Raw genomic sequence first — 22,429 nt, 5'->3', positions numbered from 1 at the left:
GCCAAATTCATCTTACAGCATTCACACTAGCATTATCACATGTAATAATATATCTCTAGATCATAACTATGTTGAAAAGTTATGTTTTTAAAGTTTTAAAAATGTAGTTCTAGAGTGGTCAATAAATGTTTATCCTGTTTGGCCCACAAGCTAAGGTGTGTTTTGGCCTGTGTTTTTGCGATTGAGTTTGACACCCCAGCTTTATATCAGATGGAGTCAGAGTGTAGTAAAGTTGAAAAAAGTTGTGAGCTTTCAGCACTTTTATTATATTTGAGTCGATGAGACCAAAACTTTATTTTGAGTGAAAAATAGCTCTTCGTTTCAGATGCAGACCTCATTTGATTTGATCTTGTTTTAATCCCAGAAACTAATGAAGGACAGAAGCTGCACAATTCATTAAAAGTTTAATAAACTATCATCATAATTGTCTTTTTTTTTAGTTTAAAGCTAATGATGCTTTAGATGTGTGTTTTACATCCACTTTGCACATTACCCGATTAGTCAACTAATTAGAAAAAATATTGATAATTAGTCAACTATTAAAATAATCATTTATGGCAGCCCTAGTTCAGAATAAAAATGCGTCATGTAAACACACCATTCGAAATACTCTGGCCTGATCAGAGTCATTCGGATCCAAATTTCTGTCCGATTGACAAAGGTGGGTTATACCGATTGTTGATCCGATCAAGCTGCATGTAAACACACATTCGGACCGTGTGTCTTTTACGTCATGCATAGAGGGTGTGGCAGTCTTTGGAGCGCGAACAGAACCAACCGGCTGCTCTCCGCGAGCGAACCATTTCTCTGAGCAGGGCAGCAGGATTCATAGCTTTTAAGTCTGTGAGCGGGAGGGTGGGGGGTGCTTTGTTACAGTGTGAGCGCTTGGTGCTCCGAACAGTCCTGAGAAACCATGAAAAAAAATCAGGTGAATCCATGTTTCCAATCATGTCCAGACTAAATAAAGGCTGATGTTATTCCTGCATATTTACATGCAGCAAAGATGCAGAGTGATGCATGGATTTAGAAAATTATGAGCGAAAATTCACTTAAAAATATTATTAATAATAATGAAAGTACATTCAGAGTATCATCTCACTCTATGCAGCATCTTCGTGTGTTTACAAAGGAACTCGCTATTTCTTCTTCTACGACTATTTCTGGTATTGTAGACAGTTCTGTGCATGTCAACATGATTTATTCCAATCAACCATGTGGTGCATGTAAAGTAGAAGTGAGACAAAATATCGGTATGGCGAACTATTGCGATATTTTAACTTACAAAGGATAACCGGTCCTCTCTTTCTCTTTCTTAAGACAATACCAAAGAAGTCCATCAGGGGGCGTTTCGCCTGAGCACGACAGTGAAATGTAAGGATGCCGTCACGAAACTGTCATCAGTTTCTACCAGACCGATAAGTTTTTAGCCCAAATGTCTAAAAACATAGTTGCGCTGAGAGAACACTGCCTTTCCACAAGCAGTGGTGAGGAGAGGGGCTCCTCACGCACTGTCACCACCTGTCCAAACACCGCGCTATAATACACCAGAGAGGAGAGGTGCGCAGCGTCTGACCATCCAAATGAGACGTCTGGCGGCGTTATTGATCCAACAGGTGAGTATGCTAGGGGTATACGTGTGGAGGACGAGACTAAAGTGATGATTATCAAAGTAAAGTGCACGGAATTTTAATAAAAAGAGGAGAAATGAATATGGATACCAGCTCTGTAAAAACACAATGATCAGATAATATTAACAGGCTGAACATTAATATTGTGTCTCAAAATAACAAATTATCTGACATAAAATGCAGCCATCTGTATTTCCACATTTTTCACTCTTTGAAGTGAGAAGAATATTTGATATATTCTGCATTTTGGTCCTTAACTGGAGCTTTGTGTATTTGTTACCTTAAAATGTATGTAATTGATGTAAAGACACGTTAGTTTTTATTGATAAATTTATTTTAGTGTTTATAAAGGACATTTAATGAACATATTGTGTTTTAAATTGTTCTAAAAGAAGGTTTTGGAGAAAATAAAAATATACATTTGTTTTAGAAATAGTTATATATCATAGATTACCAAGATAATATATTGATTATCGTAATGTTTGCCATATCGAGATACTATCGGTATTGTGAGTCATGTATCATGAATTGCATCGTATCGCGAGTTACCCAGAGATTCCCAGCCCTAATGTCAATGTTTGTTAGAATCGGATAAAGTTTTTCAGTTCTATTCTAATCTGATCTTTGATCCGATCTAGGTCATTTTGCACATGTAAACGCAGCTTGTGACATACTAGAAAAGAAGAATACTGCTGAGCAAAGCTTCATGAAACTAAACACAGGCCTGCTGTAAGGCTGAGACGGCACTCTGGAGAACTACAAAGAAGCTTTGCTTTTGCTTATGTGGCACATAAACTGATTACAGTATAGTGAAACATCAAAGTACGACCCAACAGCTGGACAGACACAACAGCTTAATTATTGTAGTTAAGCTGAGCCTCAGTGTACTTAGGATTCATTCACTGCAGCCTAATTACAGCTGTGGATGCAGAGGTCTGGCTGCTGTGTTTGACAGTTTAAGGACATCAGACCACGAGAGAGACAGCACCACTGTAATGAAAAGATCATGTGGAAGTGAAGTTAGCTCACCTTAGAGAATGGCAGACAGTCTTTGTCGGCCTCTTTGTCTTTCAGCTCAAAGTCGTACAGAGCTTTGCACTGGGGCGGCGGCTGCGGCAGAGGCTTGATGACCTGGACAAAGTTGGTGGGGAAAAATCCATGCACTCCGCCCATCTCTCCGTGGTACCAGTTTTCATCGACTTGTCGTCGCAGGATGATGATGTCACCCTTGCTGAATTTGAGGTCTCCAGGTTCCTTCCCATCATAGTTATAGAGGGCTTTGGCACAAGGGAGCTGCGGTACACCCTGACCACAGAAGAGACAGCTTTGTTTTAGCCACTTAACACTTTGCTTAAGAAAAGGTCACCAGTTTTAAAATCACGGTTACAGTGCGAGCCTGAAGACACCCAGCGCTCGGCCTGTTCAACCAGCAGAGAGAGCTTTGTGTGTCGGCCTGAAAGCTTCATTCAGGGGCAGAGGGGCCAGCGAGTGAGGGGAAGTAGCAGGAGAGAGAAGCATCAATGTTCTCTTTTCAGAGTGGGTGTCCATGAAAAAGGCTTTAGTCTGAAACAACCCCCCCACCCTGCTGGTAGACACAGTGATCAGAATCACAAACACTCGCCCGCTGATCTGGTCTCAGAATCCAACTGCAGAATCAGAACTGGGCAAAGAACTCGGATCCTGAGTTGGACATTGAGGGGTTAAAATCTGCAGTCTTGTTAAAGACTAATGAAGCGTTTAAAAGCTCAGAGAAGAAAAGTAGAGAACGAGCCGTGATGCTGAGCCAGGGTGACATTACCCTGCTGCAAAGAATCACTCCGTCTGAAGCTCACAGCCCATCGCTCTCTGGCTCTGCCGGATACCAAAGACCCCCACCCCCCACACCGGCACTACACTGGAGCTGGGCCTCTTTCTCAGAAAACAGGGCTTTTGAGCCCACCAAAGCCCAGCAGGGAGTTCTGTGGTCAAAATGAAAGAGGACGTTGCCTTTTTTTTTTGTCTGAGCAGACAGAACAAGTTCAAACTACACAAACAATAATGGACTTTAAATATGAAATGCATGTCCCGTTAAAACGGTGACATTTCTGAGTCCTTGGCACAATAGGGCCTTTATAAGCAGCAGACACTAAATGAACTGCAGTCATAAAAAGTGCTAGTAAATAAACCTTCATGTAAAAGTGCTAAACTAGAACAGTTTGCTATTTTCATTTCAAAGACTGGCCGGATGACAGGAAGGAGAGTTGTTTCACCAAATGGATAAGAGTGAGCTAAACTCCCTCCTTTATCCAAGTTTCCACATCAGTTTCTGTTTACACTTTTTTCATGTGTCATTCTAAGCCTCATTTCTGTTCGGTTGTTGTTTCGTTGGGTGTGAGGGGTCAGGAGGGCTGAGGACTTTCTGTGTCTAAGATTTATAGTGTGAATGTTTAGTAAGCATTCACACTGCAGTGATTCTCCTTTCTGTAAGTTTCTAGCACGTAAAAAAACTCAATCACTTTTTCAGTGATTTTAGCAACCTTGGTTTCAAAGCAATCAGCTCGTTCATGACATTACTGCTTGTATTTTTGGTATTTATAAACTTTACAGTTTTAGAAAAAAATGAGCAAAATATGCCCCATAATAAATACATGAGAACGTCTTCAATTTTCAGAATTTTAAGTATATTATCAACAAGCACTTAAATATATTCATGGGCTATGTTTTCATCTTTTATAATACTTTCCAAAAGACATTGGAGTTTACCTAATATTTTAGCAACATGCTAACATTTTTGGCTAATTTTTATCTTCTGGGGTTTTTAGGCTAATTTAGAGTTTAGCTTGTTAGCACCAGGCTAACTTTTTTGACTTATAAAGTTTGAGGAATTTTATGCAATTTTGGAGTTTAGCTAGTAGTACAGAAATGTGCTAGCTTTTATGGCTAATTTGGCATTAAATTGGAGTTTAGCTCTTATTTAATTAAAACACTAAATATTTTTGCAAAATTGATTGATATGTTTTGATCTCTAAGCAATTTTACTATAAAGTTTTCAGAAATTTAGGTCAACTTCAGCACTCTTTATAGTTATTTAACAAAAATTTCCAGTCTTTTAGCAAAATTAGCAACTAACCCTAACCCAGTTATTTTTTTTTCTTTCTTCAAAAATCAGTGATCAGACTGTTTTGTGAAAACAAAGCTAAGAAACCCTGACATGTGTTACTATTTGATTTGCTGATACAGTGGCCCCTTGTTTATTGTGTGAGTTTTGTTCTAAAAATAACCTGAAATAGGTCTAATCCACAATGAAGTGATCTTTATTTTTTACAATAATTCCAGATGTTTTAAGGCTGTAAAGCTCCTCACTATACACTTTATAAGCTATCCTCAGACACACATTAACATTTTCACATTTTTCTCTCTTGTTTAAACTCTCAAAGTCCAAATCATAAAAAAATAAGTCCAGTATTATAGAATGAAAAGAAGATCTGATCGTGATCAAATATTTATGTTGATTTAGTCAAATGAACACATTCTGAACATCACTACACAGAGCAAATTGATTTACAATGGTCTACAGCCAATCAGGATTCAGAACACAATGCTGTGTGAAAAAAAAAAGCATGCCAAATTGCGCCAGAAAAAGCTGCAAAAGGTGAACTGCGGTATAGTGAGCGACCGAGAAAAAGACAGTGTCAGTGGAGCTACGAATCCAGGTTCTTTCCAGCTCGACAGTGATGGTGCTCACAAACTGACTGCAGGAGGCTGTAACAGACCGAGTGTGTGTGAGAGTACGGGGGGTGTTAATATCCTGTGTCCATAGAGACAGCCCTTCACACAGAAGCACCATCAATTGTGACCAAACACATCCCAGAAGAACTAAGGGGTTTTTCTGTGAAATTCATGAGAGCTTATACCACATAAATGCAGTGAAACACACATAGATGGTCTTCACCGCTCTTAACCCCGTCCCAGCAGCCAACTGGGATTGCATTAGTGTCCTTTCCTGATAAATCTCCACATGGCAGAAAATTGTACATATCTTCACTTTCCCTGATAAAATCAATTTCTTCATTCAGGATGAAACCAGCATACTTCCCTCTGCCTCAGAGCAGTCATGACAGTTTGCAGCAGTAATTATACTGCAGGATTGACCAGTGTTACCTTGACGTTTAAAATTGTTGCTACTTAATGAGAGTGAGCAGTCGTCTGATGACAGTCTGCCTACACAAACATTTGTGATGTACGATCGATTCAAGCAGCAACATCTCGCCTCAGTGGGAGGCTATAACAATCATGTCCTGCTTACGTCCAATCACAAGCTTACTTCTACCAAGTCAGGTCAATAACGTGCGAATAGGGTGGCGCAGCCAAAATTCAAACTAGGGGTGGGTATCGGTTCGATTAGATTCGATTCACAAGAGCCTGAATCGATTCGATTCCGATTTTTTACGATTCTTTCAATTCTTCAGTTCAATTCAATTTTAAGTTTACAAATTTATACACATATGTTTAGAAATACAGTTCACATTTTGTAAAATGTATTAGTAAAATAATGAGATTGTTAATATCATCCAGTGTTACATGGATTCTCTAAAGGAGGAGTTCTAACTAAAATGTTCAGATAATTAACATGTAAACATTGTTCTGCTTCTCCTGGAGGACGTTTCAGTTTGGCCACTAGGTGGCGATCACGCTATAGAAGTACACTTAATTCAAGAAGAAGACAGTATGAGGGAAAAAAACAAAGTTTTAGACCACAAATGGTTACTTTAAATTTTTTTTCCTTAAAAGGATTTGAAAAATTAATGCCTGTAAGTAAATAAAGATATTCAGATTTAGTCTATGTATTTTTTTGGTCAACCGAACGTTAGCATTAGCCGTCCTATGGGAAATTCTATTGAATGTTAGCATCAAGCTAGCGGAATTTAGCTTTATGTGCTAAATCGATTTATATCTTTTGTGAATCGATTATTTATCTATTAAGCTTAAATCGATTCAAATCGATTAATCGATTTTTTTCGACCCAGCCCTAATTTAAACATCTGAAGTCTGACCAGTCGCTATGTTGCATCCGCCAATCAGGAACTCAGCTTGAGGCACAAAGCATTTTCAGTGTCCTGAGCAGCGCGAAAATACTAATCCAACACGAGCGTTTTGTCCTGTCACACTGTGGCGGTTCACTGACTGCAGACTTCAGCGGAGCTCGCTCAATACACCGGTAGAAAGACAGCCTGCTCGTGTCCTCTGAACTGTGATATTTTACTTATTTTCCTCGAGAAAATAATAAATAAAAAAGATATCCTATGTCTGTCCCCCGCCACCCCCCACCTCGGGTTAATGTAGGACAACCATCACACTCAGTCAGAGACCCAGAGACACTGCGGAACCGGCCGTCATCCAGACACACATCCAGAGTGAGATCAAAGCCCTGGTACTGAGAAAATTGGTAAAGGATTTCATTTTTCTGTAGATTTTTGTAGAACTCCTCACTATAAATAAATCAGATCCATTTGTCTTCCATTCATTGGAAGTGTGGGGTGCTCGTCCGCCAGCTGCGTCAGCGCGCATTTGGGCCCCCACTTTCTGTGGGGGTTCTATGCAAACGCGTATAGCAGAATGCAAAATGGATGGACTTTTCATTGGGGTGGCCGCTGGAATTCCCGCTGACACCGTCGGTGTGTGAGCACATTCAGACACCTATCCCAGCGCGGTGTCTAGCTCAGGATCACATGTTTTACAGGTGGCGAGCAGCAGATTTGCCATGCGATGAAAGAGGGACGGGCTCGGACGTTGTGGAGCTCTGATTTATTGGGAACAGTCAGCACGTCAAAAAACAACACTCAAAACGTCAAGAGGTCTTAACCTTTTATACCCCTTTAGGGATGTAATAAAATACATACGTATCGAAAATTGATTGAAAAATTGCAGTATTGTTTGAAAACCACAGATATGAAGGGTATAAAATCAAAAAAGAAGTAAATAATAGATTTCTGGCAAACTATTGTATTTCTTTCTGTGTTTTTTTTCGACCGTCTTTGTCTTCTAAAGTTTATGTGATGCAAACAATAAGACGTCCAGTCATCAGCTTGCTTCTTCCAAGTCAACACCAGAATACATTTCTCTGGCAAATGTCACACTTCTTTATTTATATCTTCTAATTCCATATGAATAAGAAATATCTCAATTTTAGCGCTTTTGGTAAAAGAATCAGGCTGCATCATCAAAAAGTGAGTTGAACCCTTTATATATCGATTCGTGGACCATGTATCGAGATATGTATTGAATCGTGTGAGAGGGGAAGATAAAAAAGCCCAGCTGAGGACAAATGCTGCAAACTAGCTATGGCTAAAAGCATTATGATACGGGCATGGGACTGCTATTTCAGTATGGCTATGGTTTTACATCCGTCCTTATTCATTACATAGATTCAATTCAATGCACACCCCTAAATAAGGGCAGATTTAAGTAAACCTTTAGAAAGTTAACTTCATCTCTATAACACCATTCCACAGGTAAAATCACTAAAAACATAATCTTTTTATTTAGATAAAACAATAAAAACTAAATGTCCAGTTTAACACTCATGTCATAACTTTAAACTGATTAAAATAAAGAGCTGGCTTTTAAAAGAATCAAACAGTCAAGCAGAGGGACAGAGGAGGGCCTTCTATAAAGCGGGGGACTTCCTGAAAAGAGACGTGTTTGAAGAATCTTGAACGTCAGCAGATTTCAGCAAACTGCATGAATGTTTAGAGCCCCTTCAGTAGAATGATCACCTTTATGGTGTAAAGATTTAAACAACAATTCAGGATTATTTACCAAGTTGAAGATCATCTTTTAATTCTAAAAATATCTTGTATAACAATCAAAACCGTGTTTGCGCTGACTCCCAGTATTGAGTGAGAGATGCTCGTTAGCTGTGTGAGCAGTCATGAGAGAGCAGCAGCACGATGAACAAAGAGAGCAACAGCTGGAGTGTGCAATTACCCTCATATTGCACATAATACAATTAGACTGCTGCACTGGAGGGATTTTACTATTATTGTGCTCTCTTCCAAAGAACTGGATTATAACGGAATTACCCGTATTCTGCTATGCACGCCAGCAGTTGTACAGTTTCAAAGATTAGGCCAAAAGGGGAGAATTGCATAGACAGCTGGACCTTAGACGTCCTGTAAGAAATAGATGACAAAAAAGATATGTATTCCAGAGCAGGAAACAGAATCTGACAATAAATCTGCAATGTGAGCTTGGGTAACAAATGGGTTTGCTTTGCACAACAACTAGCCTTTACTGACTTCTTCTCCATTAGCAGTTGAAAAGTTGTGGGTAACCACACCAGACAGAAGCCCTTACCCCCTCCGTGAATGAGCCAGACACAACTCCACTCCCACATGGGCACATCCAGAGTCCCAGCATGGGGTAGAGAATGAGCCGGGGGTGCTCCTGCCAAAAACAGCCTGTGCTGGGGTGTTGCTCTGTCTGGCTTACATAGAGGGGATTGTCAGTCTCTCTATGAGGCTCAAAACTCTGAGCTGCCAAACAGACCGGCGGGCCAGTGAACATTTGCTGCGCATCACATGGTGGCTGAAGATCTCGCCACCAGCATGGTGTTAAGGCATGAGCTCACACACACATGGACGAGAAGCACTCTCGTGTCATCTTGATTCTATTACAAATGCATTACTTTAATTGAATTCTAATGGAACTTTAAATAGCCCCAAGGGAGGTGTAGCGCTGTCTGAAAATTATGCTTATTTGTTAGCGTGTCACAGATGACCGGGGCAAAAGGGAGAAGCAAACAGTCTTAATTAACGTATGAAAAAGAAATTAACCAGGGAAACTACTTCAAATAATAATACAATGTGATATTTTGTTTGCAGCACTGTGTATGTCATATGATTGAGATGTCATTCAAAACATTTCAAACACAAATTTGATCTGTTTACATTTAGCATTAATGGCTTCCTGAGCTCTGAAACAAGTTCATTTTAGAAAGTTCATTTTAGAAAGTGATGGTAGGTCATGAGAGGCTGCTGGGCTGTGCAGGACAGAATAAACATGGAATCAACCCAAAGTAGATTCAACTGAGGACAAAGAAAAATGTAACGAAGCCTCATTTTTGAGTAATGTATCCACAATCAAACTGTATTACATCTGCACCTTTTCTGCTTGAATACCGACTGTATAAAAGAACTGGAGCAAGTGGATGTGACATCACCCACACAAAATGGCAGAATACTTCCAATTGTCGTTTGATCATACTGACGCCGCCACGTTGGAACCAGACGTCATGAGTAAGCAGTGATTGGTCCGAGTTAGTCTGAGTCAATGTTTCTATGGCAACAATTCACACCAATCACAAAATCTGTTAAGGATTTTGAACGTTTAGTGAGGCCAAATACTTTTACTGAGGCATCAGATTGGTCAGTTTATAATTTGAATCACCTGCATTACAGAAAAAATGTCATGAAATAAATCAAGAACATGTTAATAAAAGGTAACAGATCAAGAATGATTATTCTGACAAATAGAATGACTCACTAACAGTTGTTTCGAAGTTTTTGAGATTTTGGCTTCTTGGAGCCAGTGGGGACTAGAACACAAGGAGGGAGGGTTCTCTCAGTCCAATTCTCATATATAGTCAATGGTTAAAACTTTCAATTTCAGATTGTTATGAAAGCTTTTTCTGAGCCTCTTGAAAGTAGAAAGAATCTAATCAAAAACATCCATTTAAAACCCAACCACTCTGTAGAAGGTGCAGGGATGGGGCCAAGGCTACGATGAACAGTACTGCCTGATAATACTGTAAAAGCTGAGTCAAGTCCATCAGAACAAAGACTGGACTTGGAAAAAAAGGTAATCACAAAAATCCACCAAGTGACAGTATCTTATCTAAACTAATCACTAACAAATACTGAGATAAAAAAGTCTGTCAGACAAGGTGAATTCTTTTATGTACTTTAGAAGTTTGTTTCAAAGTGTTTTTTTTTTCTTTTTGAGCACTAACATTTATTGAAGTTATTACCATTTTATTGTATTTTTTTAATACTGAGGATAAAAAAATATGAATTTGTTTTCGAATAGTTGAAAAACACAAACTTGTTAAAATTTAAATTGAAATTAATGATATCCAGGAACCAAAAAACTGTGATAGCAAATAATGTTTCTGCCAAACTTTACTGAGCTGTGAAACATTTTGTAAGCAGCAAAGAGGCAATAAAACAGTCAGGCTAACCAAAGCCTTACTGTGCTTGTTTGTTTCCCTCACTACAGACCAAATGAGGTCCTCCACATTAGTCTGCCGGCATGCAAACCGTCTGGAGCCCAGATGGAAACATGAACTATAAGAACAGGAAGTTTTCAGAAGCCCTTGGACTCACCCATTCTTCTCCTCTAGTTTCTCCTTATAATGTTCCTCCCCATGCTCTTATTCATGTTCTTTCAAGTCAAAAATAAGTGAATCTGAAATATATTACAATACTTATTATCTGGAATAAGTCAAATCTTCTTTTTTTTAAATAAAGGCTACCAAGACAACCACATGGCTCACCATTTGTTGACCCCAGCAATCCACTGTAATCTTCAGTTTGCACCCCGAGGGCTAATAGCAATATGATCTTTATTCCTAGTGTCAAGATATTGATGAGGCTATAAATCGGTCATTTTTTGTAATGGCATCATTATCAAATTGTTCCAAATGAGGACAGCGTAGAGGTGTCGCACATGTGGTTTTAATGACACTCTGGTGTTTGTGTGCATGTGCAGACTCCACTGTGAAAATACAATTAGATGAAACTAGTTGTGTTTTAGTGGCAGGTTTTGGTGCTAAAGGCAGCTTTTATACCTGGCAGGCCTCAGAGAACAAGTGCAGGTTGGTTCTGGGTGGGCTCAGCATCACTGTGACTGAAAGAACAGGAGTCTTCTAGCCTGTGCCAGCTCATAACAGCTGATCCCAACGGAAATCCTCATAGCACACAAAAAGTGGCTAAATACAGTAAGCATGTAAAAGAAATGGCCAGAAACGGTATTCCTGTCTCATTGTTGGAGAAGATTTATTACTGAAATACATACTGAGACAGCTGCTGTTATGTCCCTCTATTCTGGCTGAGCCAAGTGTATGGGGTAAGATAACTGTCAAAATGAAACGTCTCCTCATGGACAGTTTGAAAAAAAAAATGATACAACATTTGGTTTTAACATTTGACATGTATATTTTGATTTGAATACAGAATTTTCCCCATTAGATTACTGTCAAAAATGCTCCACAGAGTTACAGACATATGTTGACTCGTGAAACATCAATTCGACAAAGTGTAAATGTGTACTGACCGTCACTTAAGAGAAAGTCAGGGAGAAAAGATCCCTACATGATGAACAGTTTACACGTGTTACCTTGGTGCTTTTATATTTAAGCAATACTGTATTAATATTTTGCCAATGTAGATCATTGGTTCCAACAAATTGTCACTGTTGTGACCTGATCTGTATTGGCCATCTGATCAGTCCCTGCATACATGAAAATGCAGTGTCTTCCAATGCTATTAAAAGGAACAAGTTCTTCAAAATTTTTATAATAACAAAAAAGTTCAGTGATAGAAAAATAAGAAATGTTAATTCGATTCCTGCCTTGCCATGTGTCGAAGTGTCCTTGAGCAAGATACTGAACCCCGAATTGCCTCTGGTGGAAGGTTGGCGCCAGTGTTCGGCAGCTGAGCCACCATCAGTGTGTGAGTGTGAATGGGTCCGTGACTGTAAAGCGCTTTAGGCTTCAAGGAAGGTAGAAAAGTGCTATACAAGTATACGCCATTTACCATTTACCATCAGGACTGCACAAACGTACAGTACTTGTGCATAATCAGACTGCATGGCTGGGTCTACCCAATCTGTACAGCACATATGGTAATGTCTTCTTCTTCTTCTGTTTTATTTGATGGCCGTTTACTCTGAGAGGCCTCTGGTTTGACCCTGGCTAAGACCTTTCTGTGTGGAGCTTGCATCCTCTCTCCATTCATGTGTGAGTTTTCTCTGGGCAATCCAGCTTCCTCCCACAGTCCAAAACATACTTTACAGGAGAACTGGTTACTCTAAATCAGGGGTCTCAAACTGGCGGTCCGCGGGCCATTTGCGGCCCCCGCCTAAATATGAAAGTTCAATGTCTGCTAAGCAATATCTTCTGTATGTCCACGCTTCTTTGATGATAGCTTTGTATTTGCTTTGTGATATTTGCATTTGCTATTGTGGTTGGATCTGGTCATCAGAAAAGTCCTTAGCAACAGTTGCTAGCATTGTTAGCTCTTGTCGTTTTACTGAAGATGTTGCTTAGTAGTACACATACATGAACAAATGTTCAATAAACTAGTTCAGTGGACATAGGCAATGGACCAAAGACATAGACAGTGGACGCACATATTTTTGGCACAAATGGAACCCCATACGGCCCAGCCTCAGCCACAATCTGCACCAGTGGCTACAAGGTAAATTGAGTTTGAGACCCCTGATCTAAAGTTTCCCTATGTGTGCATTTGTGAGTGTGTGTGGGACCGGTTGTGTGCCCTGCGACAAACTGGCGACCTGTCCAGGGTGTACCCCGCCCTTGCCCAACAGTAACCAGGACAACCTTCGGCAACCCAGTGAGCCCAAAAGGGATAGAACGGGTTAAGACAATGGATGGATGGAGGTAACAGGGGAAATGTATCGAAACACAGAAAAGTCGTGAAAATAAAGACAAATTTTATTCATAGCAGGGAAAACCACATGTTTTTTGATGAGTTGTACATAAAGTATTACTTTGTGTACAACTTTATCAATGAGCATACGTTTCATTTTGACTGTTATCTTCCCCATAAGTGACTCATTAAAACACCTGATAAAATATCTGACAGCAAACTACACCCATTTGAAGCATTACCGTTTGTACAGTTCAAATGAGCTTTAGTCTTTACTCTAACTTGAAATGTAAACTTTACTGCTAGTTCTGTTTCTTTTCTTCTTCTTTTTGTGCAACAACTTTAACAACAGTTCTGGGGCACAAAGTCACTGACAGACTGATGGCTCTTTCCCTGTAAACTATTACTTATGTTCTATTAATTGAATAAATCATCAAATAAGTGGATCATGCCTAAAAATTTCAAAATATACATAATTAAATGAAAAACTCAGATTATAAAAGAATCTGAAAACTCTGGTCTAGAAGGGATTAAGAGATGAAGACATTCTTAAACTGACAGTTATCCTAAAATTGCATCTATTGTTTTGAATCAGAATTGATAATAAATTATTTTTTATTGATTAATCTTAATAATCTGGGTTAGGTGTACTCCGATCATTAGGGTAGTACTGCAGTTGCATCCAAGCTGCAGAGGGATTAGTTCACAAATGTCACACTATCAGTGTATTGAGTGTTAGTCACTACAAGCTGAATACTAAGCATTTCCTCTCATTACTGTGCCAGAAAAAGTATCTGCACCCCTTTGTCCTGTTTAGATTTCAGGATAAGCCACCCACTTCATTGAGCTTCAGCTGATCTCATGAGTAACAGGACAATTATCCACTACATGGAATAATTAATCTCAAATCTAACCTCATCTAGTCACAGACACACCTTTTCTCTGCTAACTGGACCAAATGTCAAAGATTTGTCCCATTCTGGCTTTTTGTTCAATCGGGCCATTGTGCATAAGACTCGTGGGCAGCTGAGGAACATTTGCTTGTACAGGCTGGAATTTAGACGCCTCTACGGTGGACAAACAACTTCAGGCTATTAACACAGACCTGGCAAAGACCCAAGGGACAAACACTGCATCTGTTCTGTGACTCAAGAAGAACTATTTCCTCTCTTATTTGTGTTTCTTCTCTGTTCAGATATAACATGGACATATATGTTGAAAACTACTACAGTATTTTCAGTCTAAAATGCTATGTTTAAGAACTAATAATTCAAAAACTATAAAATAAAAGTGAACAAATCTGTGTGAGGTGTGTAGAACAAAGATATACTAGTCAACACCTGGAATTATGCACCAAAGTTACTTTATTCAACTTCAAAGTTAACAACTTATACTATTATCTCAGTTAAAAATCCTTTATGTATACAAACTATACAGTAAGAATACACAGATCATTGTGAGGAGATAGCTTTGTCGTGTCTATTAATATTATTTGTGTAGTAATAGATGTTTTATTATGAAAACCGAAAGCAACAATCACGTTTCATGCTGTGTTATTGGTGGGCAGGACATTTCTGAAGCGCAGCTAGATTAACTACAGCAGAGTAAACGGTGGCCTCTGCTCCTAGCCCCTGGGCGGGAACCGTGGACCCAGCGGCTGGTGCAGTAGCAGGACGGCTGGGTCAGACGGGGTGTCTGGGTTTTGCTTCCAGTCGAGAAGGCACACGGGCCAGCCCAGGCATCAATAAACACTCCTGTGGGCCGGAGTGGCCCTCCGCCAGGGAGCTGGTGTTCAGCCGAGCTGCAGATGCTCTCCGACAGTAGGCAAAATGTACAGGTTGATCATGCATTTGGTGCTCAGTGGTAGTGCTGGGCAATATGCTGATAAATATTGTGTGGGGGATCGAAAGTGTCCATCATGCCATTTCTCTTCAATCATTTATATCATTTCTAACCTAATTTGATCAATAATTGCGGCAACTATCTCATTAAGTAGCCCAAGACGATTGCATCGGTATTGCCTCGTCAGTGTGTACACAAAAAATGTAATAAGTGAAAATAAAGACAAATCAAAAATAAATTATTCACAAAGAAACTCCATCTTGTGGTTTTGCAATGTAAAGCTTCTTTACGTTCTTTGATTTGTACCTACGCGAGGTTTACGACGGGCTTTACGTTACTTAACGAGTGCAGAACGATGGAAATAGCCAGAAGTTAATTCCCCGTAGTTGAAACAGACAGACACATCAATGCAAGCAGCCCAAGAAGAAGCTCTTTCAGCAAAAGAGGGGGACAAATGTGATTTGGTTGCATTTTAGATTCAAGACGTCCAACGCGGAGCAGAAGACATTGATATGTAAACTATCCTAGGAAGCTATTCCCACGCCGATGCTAACACAACAAACCTTCCTCAAGGAACGTCCGCAAAAATTAACATATGAGATTACAAAAAAGAAGAGATAAACCGATCTGTGGAATCTGAGCACTCGGATTCTAACGATCTGCCCCCGAAAATTCGAGTATGAATATCCACAAAGTCCAAGATCACCGATTCATGATCTTTGTAAATATAGCAGAGTGTAGTAAAATATTATTTGGGAATGATGTATTTATTGTTTTGAAATACAGAAAAATGTTAGATTTTAATTTAAGAACTAAAACAAAGCCTGACGTGTAGCAGAGAGAGTTTTTTTTCCACTCCAAAATTGAGACTGAAGTTCCACTGACTGACATGAGTTCCGGGGGGGGAAAAAAAAAAAAAACGAATTTGCTTTAACATCGGAGCTTTAGTCGACTAATCAACAACTAATCAACAATTTAAATAGTCGATGACTACTTTAAAAGTCGATTAGTCATTACTTTATATCATATGGAGTCAGAGTGTAGTAAAGTTGAACACAATTGTGAACGTTCAGCACCAAAAAATATCCTTTTGTTATATTTGAGTCAGTGAGACCAAAATTTTAATCTTTAATGAAAAATAGTTCCTTGTTTCAGATGGCAAACTCATTTATCGCATCTTCTTTTAATAAAACTAATAAAGGACAGAGGCTGCACGATTCATTAAAGGTTTAATAAACCATCAACTTAATTGTCTTCCTTTTAAGTTAGTTTAAAGCTAATGATGGTTAAGATGTGTGTTTTACAGCCACTCTGCGCATGACCCGATTAGTCGACCAATTGGAAAAAATATTCTGTGATTAGTCGACTATTACAATGATAGTTTGTGGCAGCAAACTATCATTTTATATTGCTTTGGTAACTCTTCAACAGTTGACACAATTTCCAGGGGAATTTTGTGCAAAAATGTGATTTTCTACTCAGAAACTTAAAACTGTTGAGCCCTTTAAAAATTTTTTTTCAAGAAATGTTTTTTTTTTCCTGCATTTCAACTAAGTGACATTCTTCACAGTAAAGGACGGTTATTCGATGAAGGATTTTTTTAAAAACATATTTTTCCTTTTACAGTAGTATTTGATGGCCCGCGATCTACCTTCATGTCCTTCATGATCGCCCTAAGAGTTGTTAGCGTTATGCGAGGAATCACATAAAACAAAACTCACTACTTCCTTGTTTTTTCTCTAAAAGTAAAGACCTTCTCCTGGCTGGATATTTATTTCAGAATGACAGTCTTCAAAACTGTTAAAGCTAAAAATGAAACAGTTTTGATGGCACACAGACTCACATCCATTATTTAATAAGCCCTCCACCTTCCACTGATCAAAACAACTGACATTGCAGTAGATACCCCCTCCCCTCCACTGGACATCATAAATATCACATTGCTGAACCACGCAGAACAGAAAGGGAGGCTGAGGTAAAAAAGCAGCTGTGTTTTTGTAAGGCTGTGCTCCGCCATGTGGATCTAAAACTCAGCCAGAGAAGTTCTAACAAACACGGCTCTGGTTCAGTACAGAGGCCAAAGTCAGGACGATCCAGGTGTGGAAAACAAAGTACAAAGTAGAGTGTGATCAGAGGCCTGGAAGAGATACTAGAGAGCAATTCTCCAGTCAGTGATAGAGGCAGGATGTGAGTGCAGAAAGCACATTATGGCTAAAAGCCAAACCGAGCCCAGTCTTTGTCAGAGCTCTCTTTTTGTAGCTCCTTTAAATAATTAATCACTTGCTGTCAGGAACTGACCCCAAACACGAGAACACCATTCTGCAGTGAACTCCTCTACCAAGACTATACAGATCATAATCTTTGTCACTTTCAAAGAGCTCAATTCTCTGGTGAAATCATAGAAAAACTCTACATGTAACAGTGACACTGCCTGATAAAACATAGGTGAAAGCAAGGGTCGTCACACAGAAAAGGTCACAATAAGTTCACATTTAAGTATTTTATGTCTAAATTGAGTAATGGATATTCCTGCACACATCACAGTTTTTGGATCAATAGAAACCGCTCTTTTCCTTATGCATGTGAGGTGAGGGGAAAGTATGAGCTTCAGGTTTGGTGAGAGAACTGAACTAAAGAGGTGGTAAACGGTGGTTACGCCTTAGGGAAGAGACCCGAACCCTACAGACGCCAGTGCACCAATCACAATGAAAGGTGAGAGGTCAAACTGCTCTGGGAGGTCAGAGCAGTTTGCATGGGGGCCATGCATGGAATTCCCTAACAAAACTGTCACAAGATAACATTTATAAATAAAAATATAACTAAATTGTTTAAAGTGCACTATGACAATTATAAAAAAAAATGTTCCCAGTAGTGTTTTAATAATGATTATGAAGTTTTTAACCAAAATCCCACCACCTAAATGTCTTAAAAAGACATTTTTCATTTTGATCTGGAGCCTGTTCCCAAAGTCTCCTCTGAGGAGATGTGGCTTTTGGAGCTGAGCTGAGTAGCCAACCCCTGTCGTCCGATTCTGATAGCTCTGTATCTCGCTAGCCTAAATCTTCACCGCTGCTACATAAAAATGTCCATCAATATGGGTAATGTCCAGCCGTATGGTTCTGATCCAGATGTCAGATGAGGAAGTGAAGATCTTCATGGACAGAACTTCCTCCAAAATCCTGATTCTTTCTCCTTCCAGTTCACCAAAGACTCTTTTAGCTAATTCTCCAATGTTTATTGACTGTGATCAATACATTCAATCATTGGTTTCTCAGAGTTCTTGATAAAATAATCAAAGCTAACATCAAAATGCTCTTTCATTGATTTACAATCCTTTCCAACTGCGGTCAAATGAGCCGCCGTTCACATTTCCGTGGTCACATCAAGAAGCTCCGTGGAGTCTGGTGGAGATTTTCCAGCGTTCTCAGTCCTGCTACCGTAAGTATTGGATGAAACTCACACCAAAAATCCAGTGATGCTGATTTGACCACAGAAATGTGAACGGCGGCTCATTTGACTGCAGTCAATGTGAAGATACCATCTTCTCTTCTCCAGAACCTGAACTAGACACTAGGAACAGATGAGGGTTTAGTGCATGTGCAGCAGAGCTGTTGATGGAAAGAAGATCATTCATTCAAACAGAGTCTGTCCAAGACAGTTTGGTTGATTTAAAAGGAGAAATACTCGGAAATGTAAAAACTAAATTATTTTTTATTACATTTGTTCTCTTTCAGAAGAAAACTGACACACATACATGTTAAAAACTCAAAAAACAGGGTTTTCTTTGGAGGAGGACTTTAACTACAAATACAAAAGTAAGTGCAGCTGATCAATGAACACGATGGCTGCTGGACCACACACACATGAAACAGCTTGTAGAGAAAGGCTTCTGTCGCCCCCACAGGTGTGTTGGGACCTGAGGGTCATGGATGCTCCCTTTACCACGCTGAGGGATGCCGTCTCCATTCATGGGACAAGAATGACGGCAGCATGGAGGGTGGGGGCGGGTCATTAACAAATGTGGAATTTTGGTGAGAGACCACCCAGAGAGACGTGTTAAAACCATCACTTAAAACAACACAACAAGACAGTAACATCTCTGGTTACACACTTTAATGTGATCTCCAGTTCAACACTGCAAATTGCTCTTGAAAGACTGACAAAGTCCTGTAACCAGAATCTTTATCTGCATCTCACCTCTGCCTGCAACAACACTACAGACTGATTCATACACCCAAAAGACCAGAAGGCAGCATTTATCTGTACTTAAAATGAAATAGATTTAAGTACCTGACAATAAAAAAAGAGGCAAATGTGCACCAGGGAGTGGGGCAGGACAGGACAGGCCCAATGTCTGGAAAAGAAACTGACCGACAACTGCTTCCACGGAAACAAAACACCTCCGCCCGCCTGGGAACAGACACCCAACAAAAGTCTCCCCTCTTTGTGTCTGAACTGGAGATCTCAGGAGTCCAATAAGACAAAGCCAGGACCAAGCCTTCATCAGGAAGCAGCAATGACAGGACTTGCTGTTGGGGTTATTAAGCGAACCTACAGTTTCTTTTTCCAAAAACACGAGGACGGTTCAGACACGCGTATGAAAACACAACAAGGCTTTGAGTGTTCGACAGTGTTTTTGTGCAACGGACTGAGCATGAGTCCATCTGTACAGACATTTTGATTTGTCTTTGAGTCTGTACATCAGTAATATTTAACCCTTTAACACCAAAGCTTTAGCTCCAGTGCTGAGGTTCTTTGAGATACTGTAACTCTTTAACAGTTTATACAATTAACGCAATTCCAGCGCACTCTAAAGCATAAAAGCACCCTTAAGAAGATATTCAACCTTTACAGTTGTGAAGTGTTTATGCAATCAGAGTAAATCAGCTGATTTACACAAACTTAAAGCCGCTTGTCTCCACGTCAGAATCGGTTAATTCAGAGTTACGATATGTCAAAGAGCATGTGTTATTTATGTATCACTGACAACATCTTCTCCAATGTTAAAAGGTCAACTACAAATGTAGTTAGGGTAGATTTTCAAACAATTTCTTGAATGAGAAAACAAAAGTAAATTTGTTTTAAAGGAATATGAAGAAAGGAAAGGGCCATATAGTTTTCTTAAAAACAGGAATGTAGATCTTGACAAGGGGAAAAGATGCTTTCCCCTCATTTTCATCTGCAGAAACCTTTATGATCACATGATTCTGCCAGCAGATCTTTTATAAAAACTAATAATTCCAATATAAAAATCCAGAAGGCAGCACAAGATGACTTAAATCACGCTGAAATAAGATCTAAAGATTTTCTATAAAAGGTTATTGGATTATTAACACAGTAATATATTAAAGGTAAAACAACATTCTACAAACCCTTCTATACCTGTGTGGAACCAGAACCCAGGAAGACTCGGTTCTGTTGGTCTTTCTATGACTTTTAAAACAATAATACTTTTAAAGTGATTCTCAAAAGAAAGAATGACACTTAACAAATAAGGTTAAGACAAAAGTACACACCTACGATGTGAACAAATTAGAATGAAAATATAAATCAATAGGCTATCTTCAGTAAAGATGAATGTCACATCACTGTTTCTGAACATTCAGATGTTTTGAAGTTTCTGTTAAAGGGGCCCTACCATGAAAATTCTACTTTTGAGGTTTTAAGTGCATTATACTGTTCATTCCTCACTATAAACAACCGCAAAGGAAAAATCTGCTGCAAGCTCCGCCCCCAGACTACATAAAACACACACTCACTTTCTCCGCGGAGCTGTGGTGCCAAGGCAGTTATCTCCTGCCAGAATGTGTATCCTGGCAGGAGATAACTGCCTTCCTGTACCAGGAACCGCTCTCGGACCCATCTTTCAGGGTGGTCTCTGACTGAACTTCTGTCTGCTCTGAGATTCTTCAGTCTGAATATGAAACGAACCGAGAGCGGAACAACTGAACCAACACGGCCACCGTACCCGACAGTCACGTGATGTAAACATGTTAGAAATGAGGTGATTGGTGAGCCGCGAACAAATGTAGAGCATTGATTGTCATGTCAGCCAAAAGGAAATAATTGTTATGACTGTTTACTTGTTAGAACGTTTATTTTAACACTGAAAAACGTATGACTCTCTTTTCTGTGTCTTATTATGCGGCACGTGCGGGCTGCTGCCGTGACGTCATCTTAAAGCTCTATTGTAGTTTCAACAGAATTCTCTTAAAAACAATAAAATTACACCACAAGGATGAGACATGGAAACTCATTCAAATGTGGTCGGATTAATTCATGCTCAATAAAACAACTTTTAACGTGATTCACATTGATTCTACACGTCACAAACACTTGTTAGCATGTGTAGCTGTAGCCGTAGCGTCTCCAGTAACCGTCATGCAGGATTTCTCCGCGGTACCAAAGCTGCAGTAAAAACTGTTGAACCTGGTCTTCATACAGACGCTCTAAATCCATCAGAAACATGCAAAGTTTGAACAAGTGAAACATCCTGGCAAGCATTTTCAGACCGAGGTGAATCCATCTTTCTCTTCTGTTTTGACCCGCCCCCATAACTGCTGGCCAATGACTGAAGAGATCTTTAGTCACGTGGTTTTGTTTACAAAGTTTGGTCACGCTAAGGAGGCTCGGGGAGGCAGGCTCAAAGATGACGTCGTGAAATGGGCGGGGCCGACAAGGAGTGAAAGGCGGAGCCTCAGAGATCGAGTCGTTTTACTTCCGTGTATTAAAACAGTCCAAAAAAAGGAATCTTATTTCATAAATAATTTGTTTTTTAGTCTTCCGAAGGTAATATATGATCATCGATATGGATATAGTTTACTCTGAAAGGCTGAAGAAAATCATGGTATGGGCCCTTTAACAAAAACATGCAAGCGGGACTGTGCATAACACTGGCATTTGTTCAAATCAATAAAAACACAACACTTGATTACAGGCCTTTAGAGTTGATGGCGGAAGCTAGGGATACATCAATTCACTTTTACTTTGACTCAGTTCAAACCTCAGTAGTGTGTCTGCTTTAATAAAACAGCAGAAAAGAAGCCTCTGATACACTTTATTAACTGATGTGCTGCATTCACAGACTAAATTTGGGAAATTCTGCACCAGTTTTTAAAAAGTGCGTTAAAGTTACTCTGCAATATTAGTTTTTGTCCTGGGAGCTTCTTTAAAATTTCTTCCTCGTTTCCACTGAGCGGTCCGGACCAGATCAGTCTCCTCTTGGCCGGTTCAGAACGGTCCGGGCAATTCAAGTGAGCGTTTCCATTGAGCATTGGACCATGGAAGCGCATGCGGGGTGTAGATGATGAT

The 22,429-nt window shown here is 39.6% G+C and overlaps 1 protein-coding gene across 1 annotated transcript in view; it reads right to left on the bottom strand.

Moving 5' to 3' along the window:
* sh3rf1 (SH3 domain containing ring finger 1) overlaps positions 1 to 22,429 on the bottom strand; it is a 50,940-nt gene that overhangs the window by 19,092 nt on the left and 9,419 nt on the right. The window contains exon 3 of the mRNA XM_024258902.2: positions 2,658 to 2,933. Coding sequence (XP_024114670.1) covers positions 2,658 to 2,933 — 276 coding nt within the window. The remainder of the gene's footprint in view (positions 1 to 2,657; positions 2,934 to 22,429) is intronic.

This window comes from Oryzias melastigma, linkage group LG4 (genome assembly GCF_002922805.2).
Source record: "Oryzias melastigma strain HK-1 linkage group LG4, ASM292280v2, whole genome shotgun sequence".
Classification (NCBI taxonomy): Eukaryota; Metazoa; Chordata; class Actinopteri; order Beloniformes; family Adrianichthyidae; genus Oryzias; species Oryzias melastigma.
This window is presented reverse-complemented; position numbering and strand designations above follow the sequence as displayed.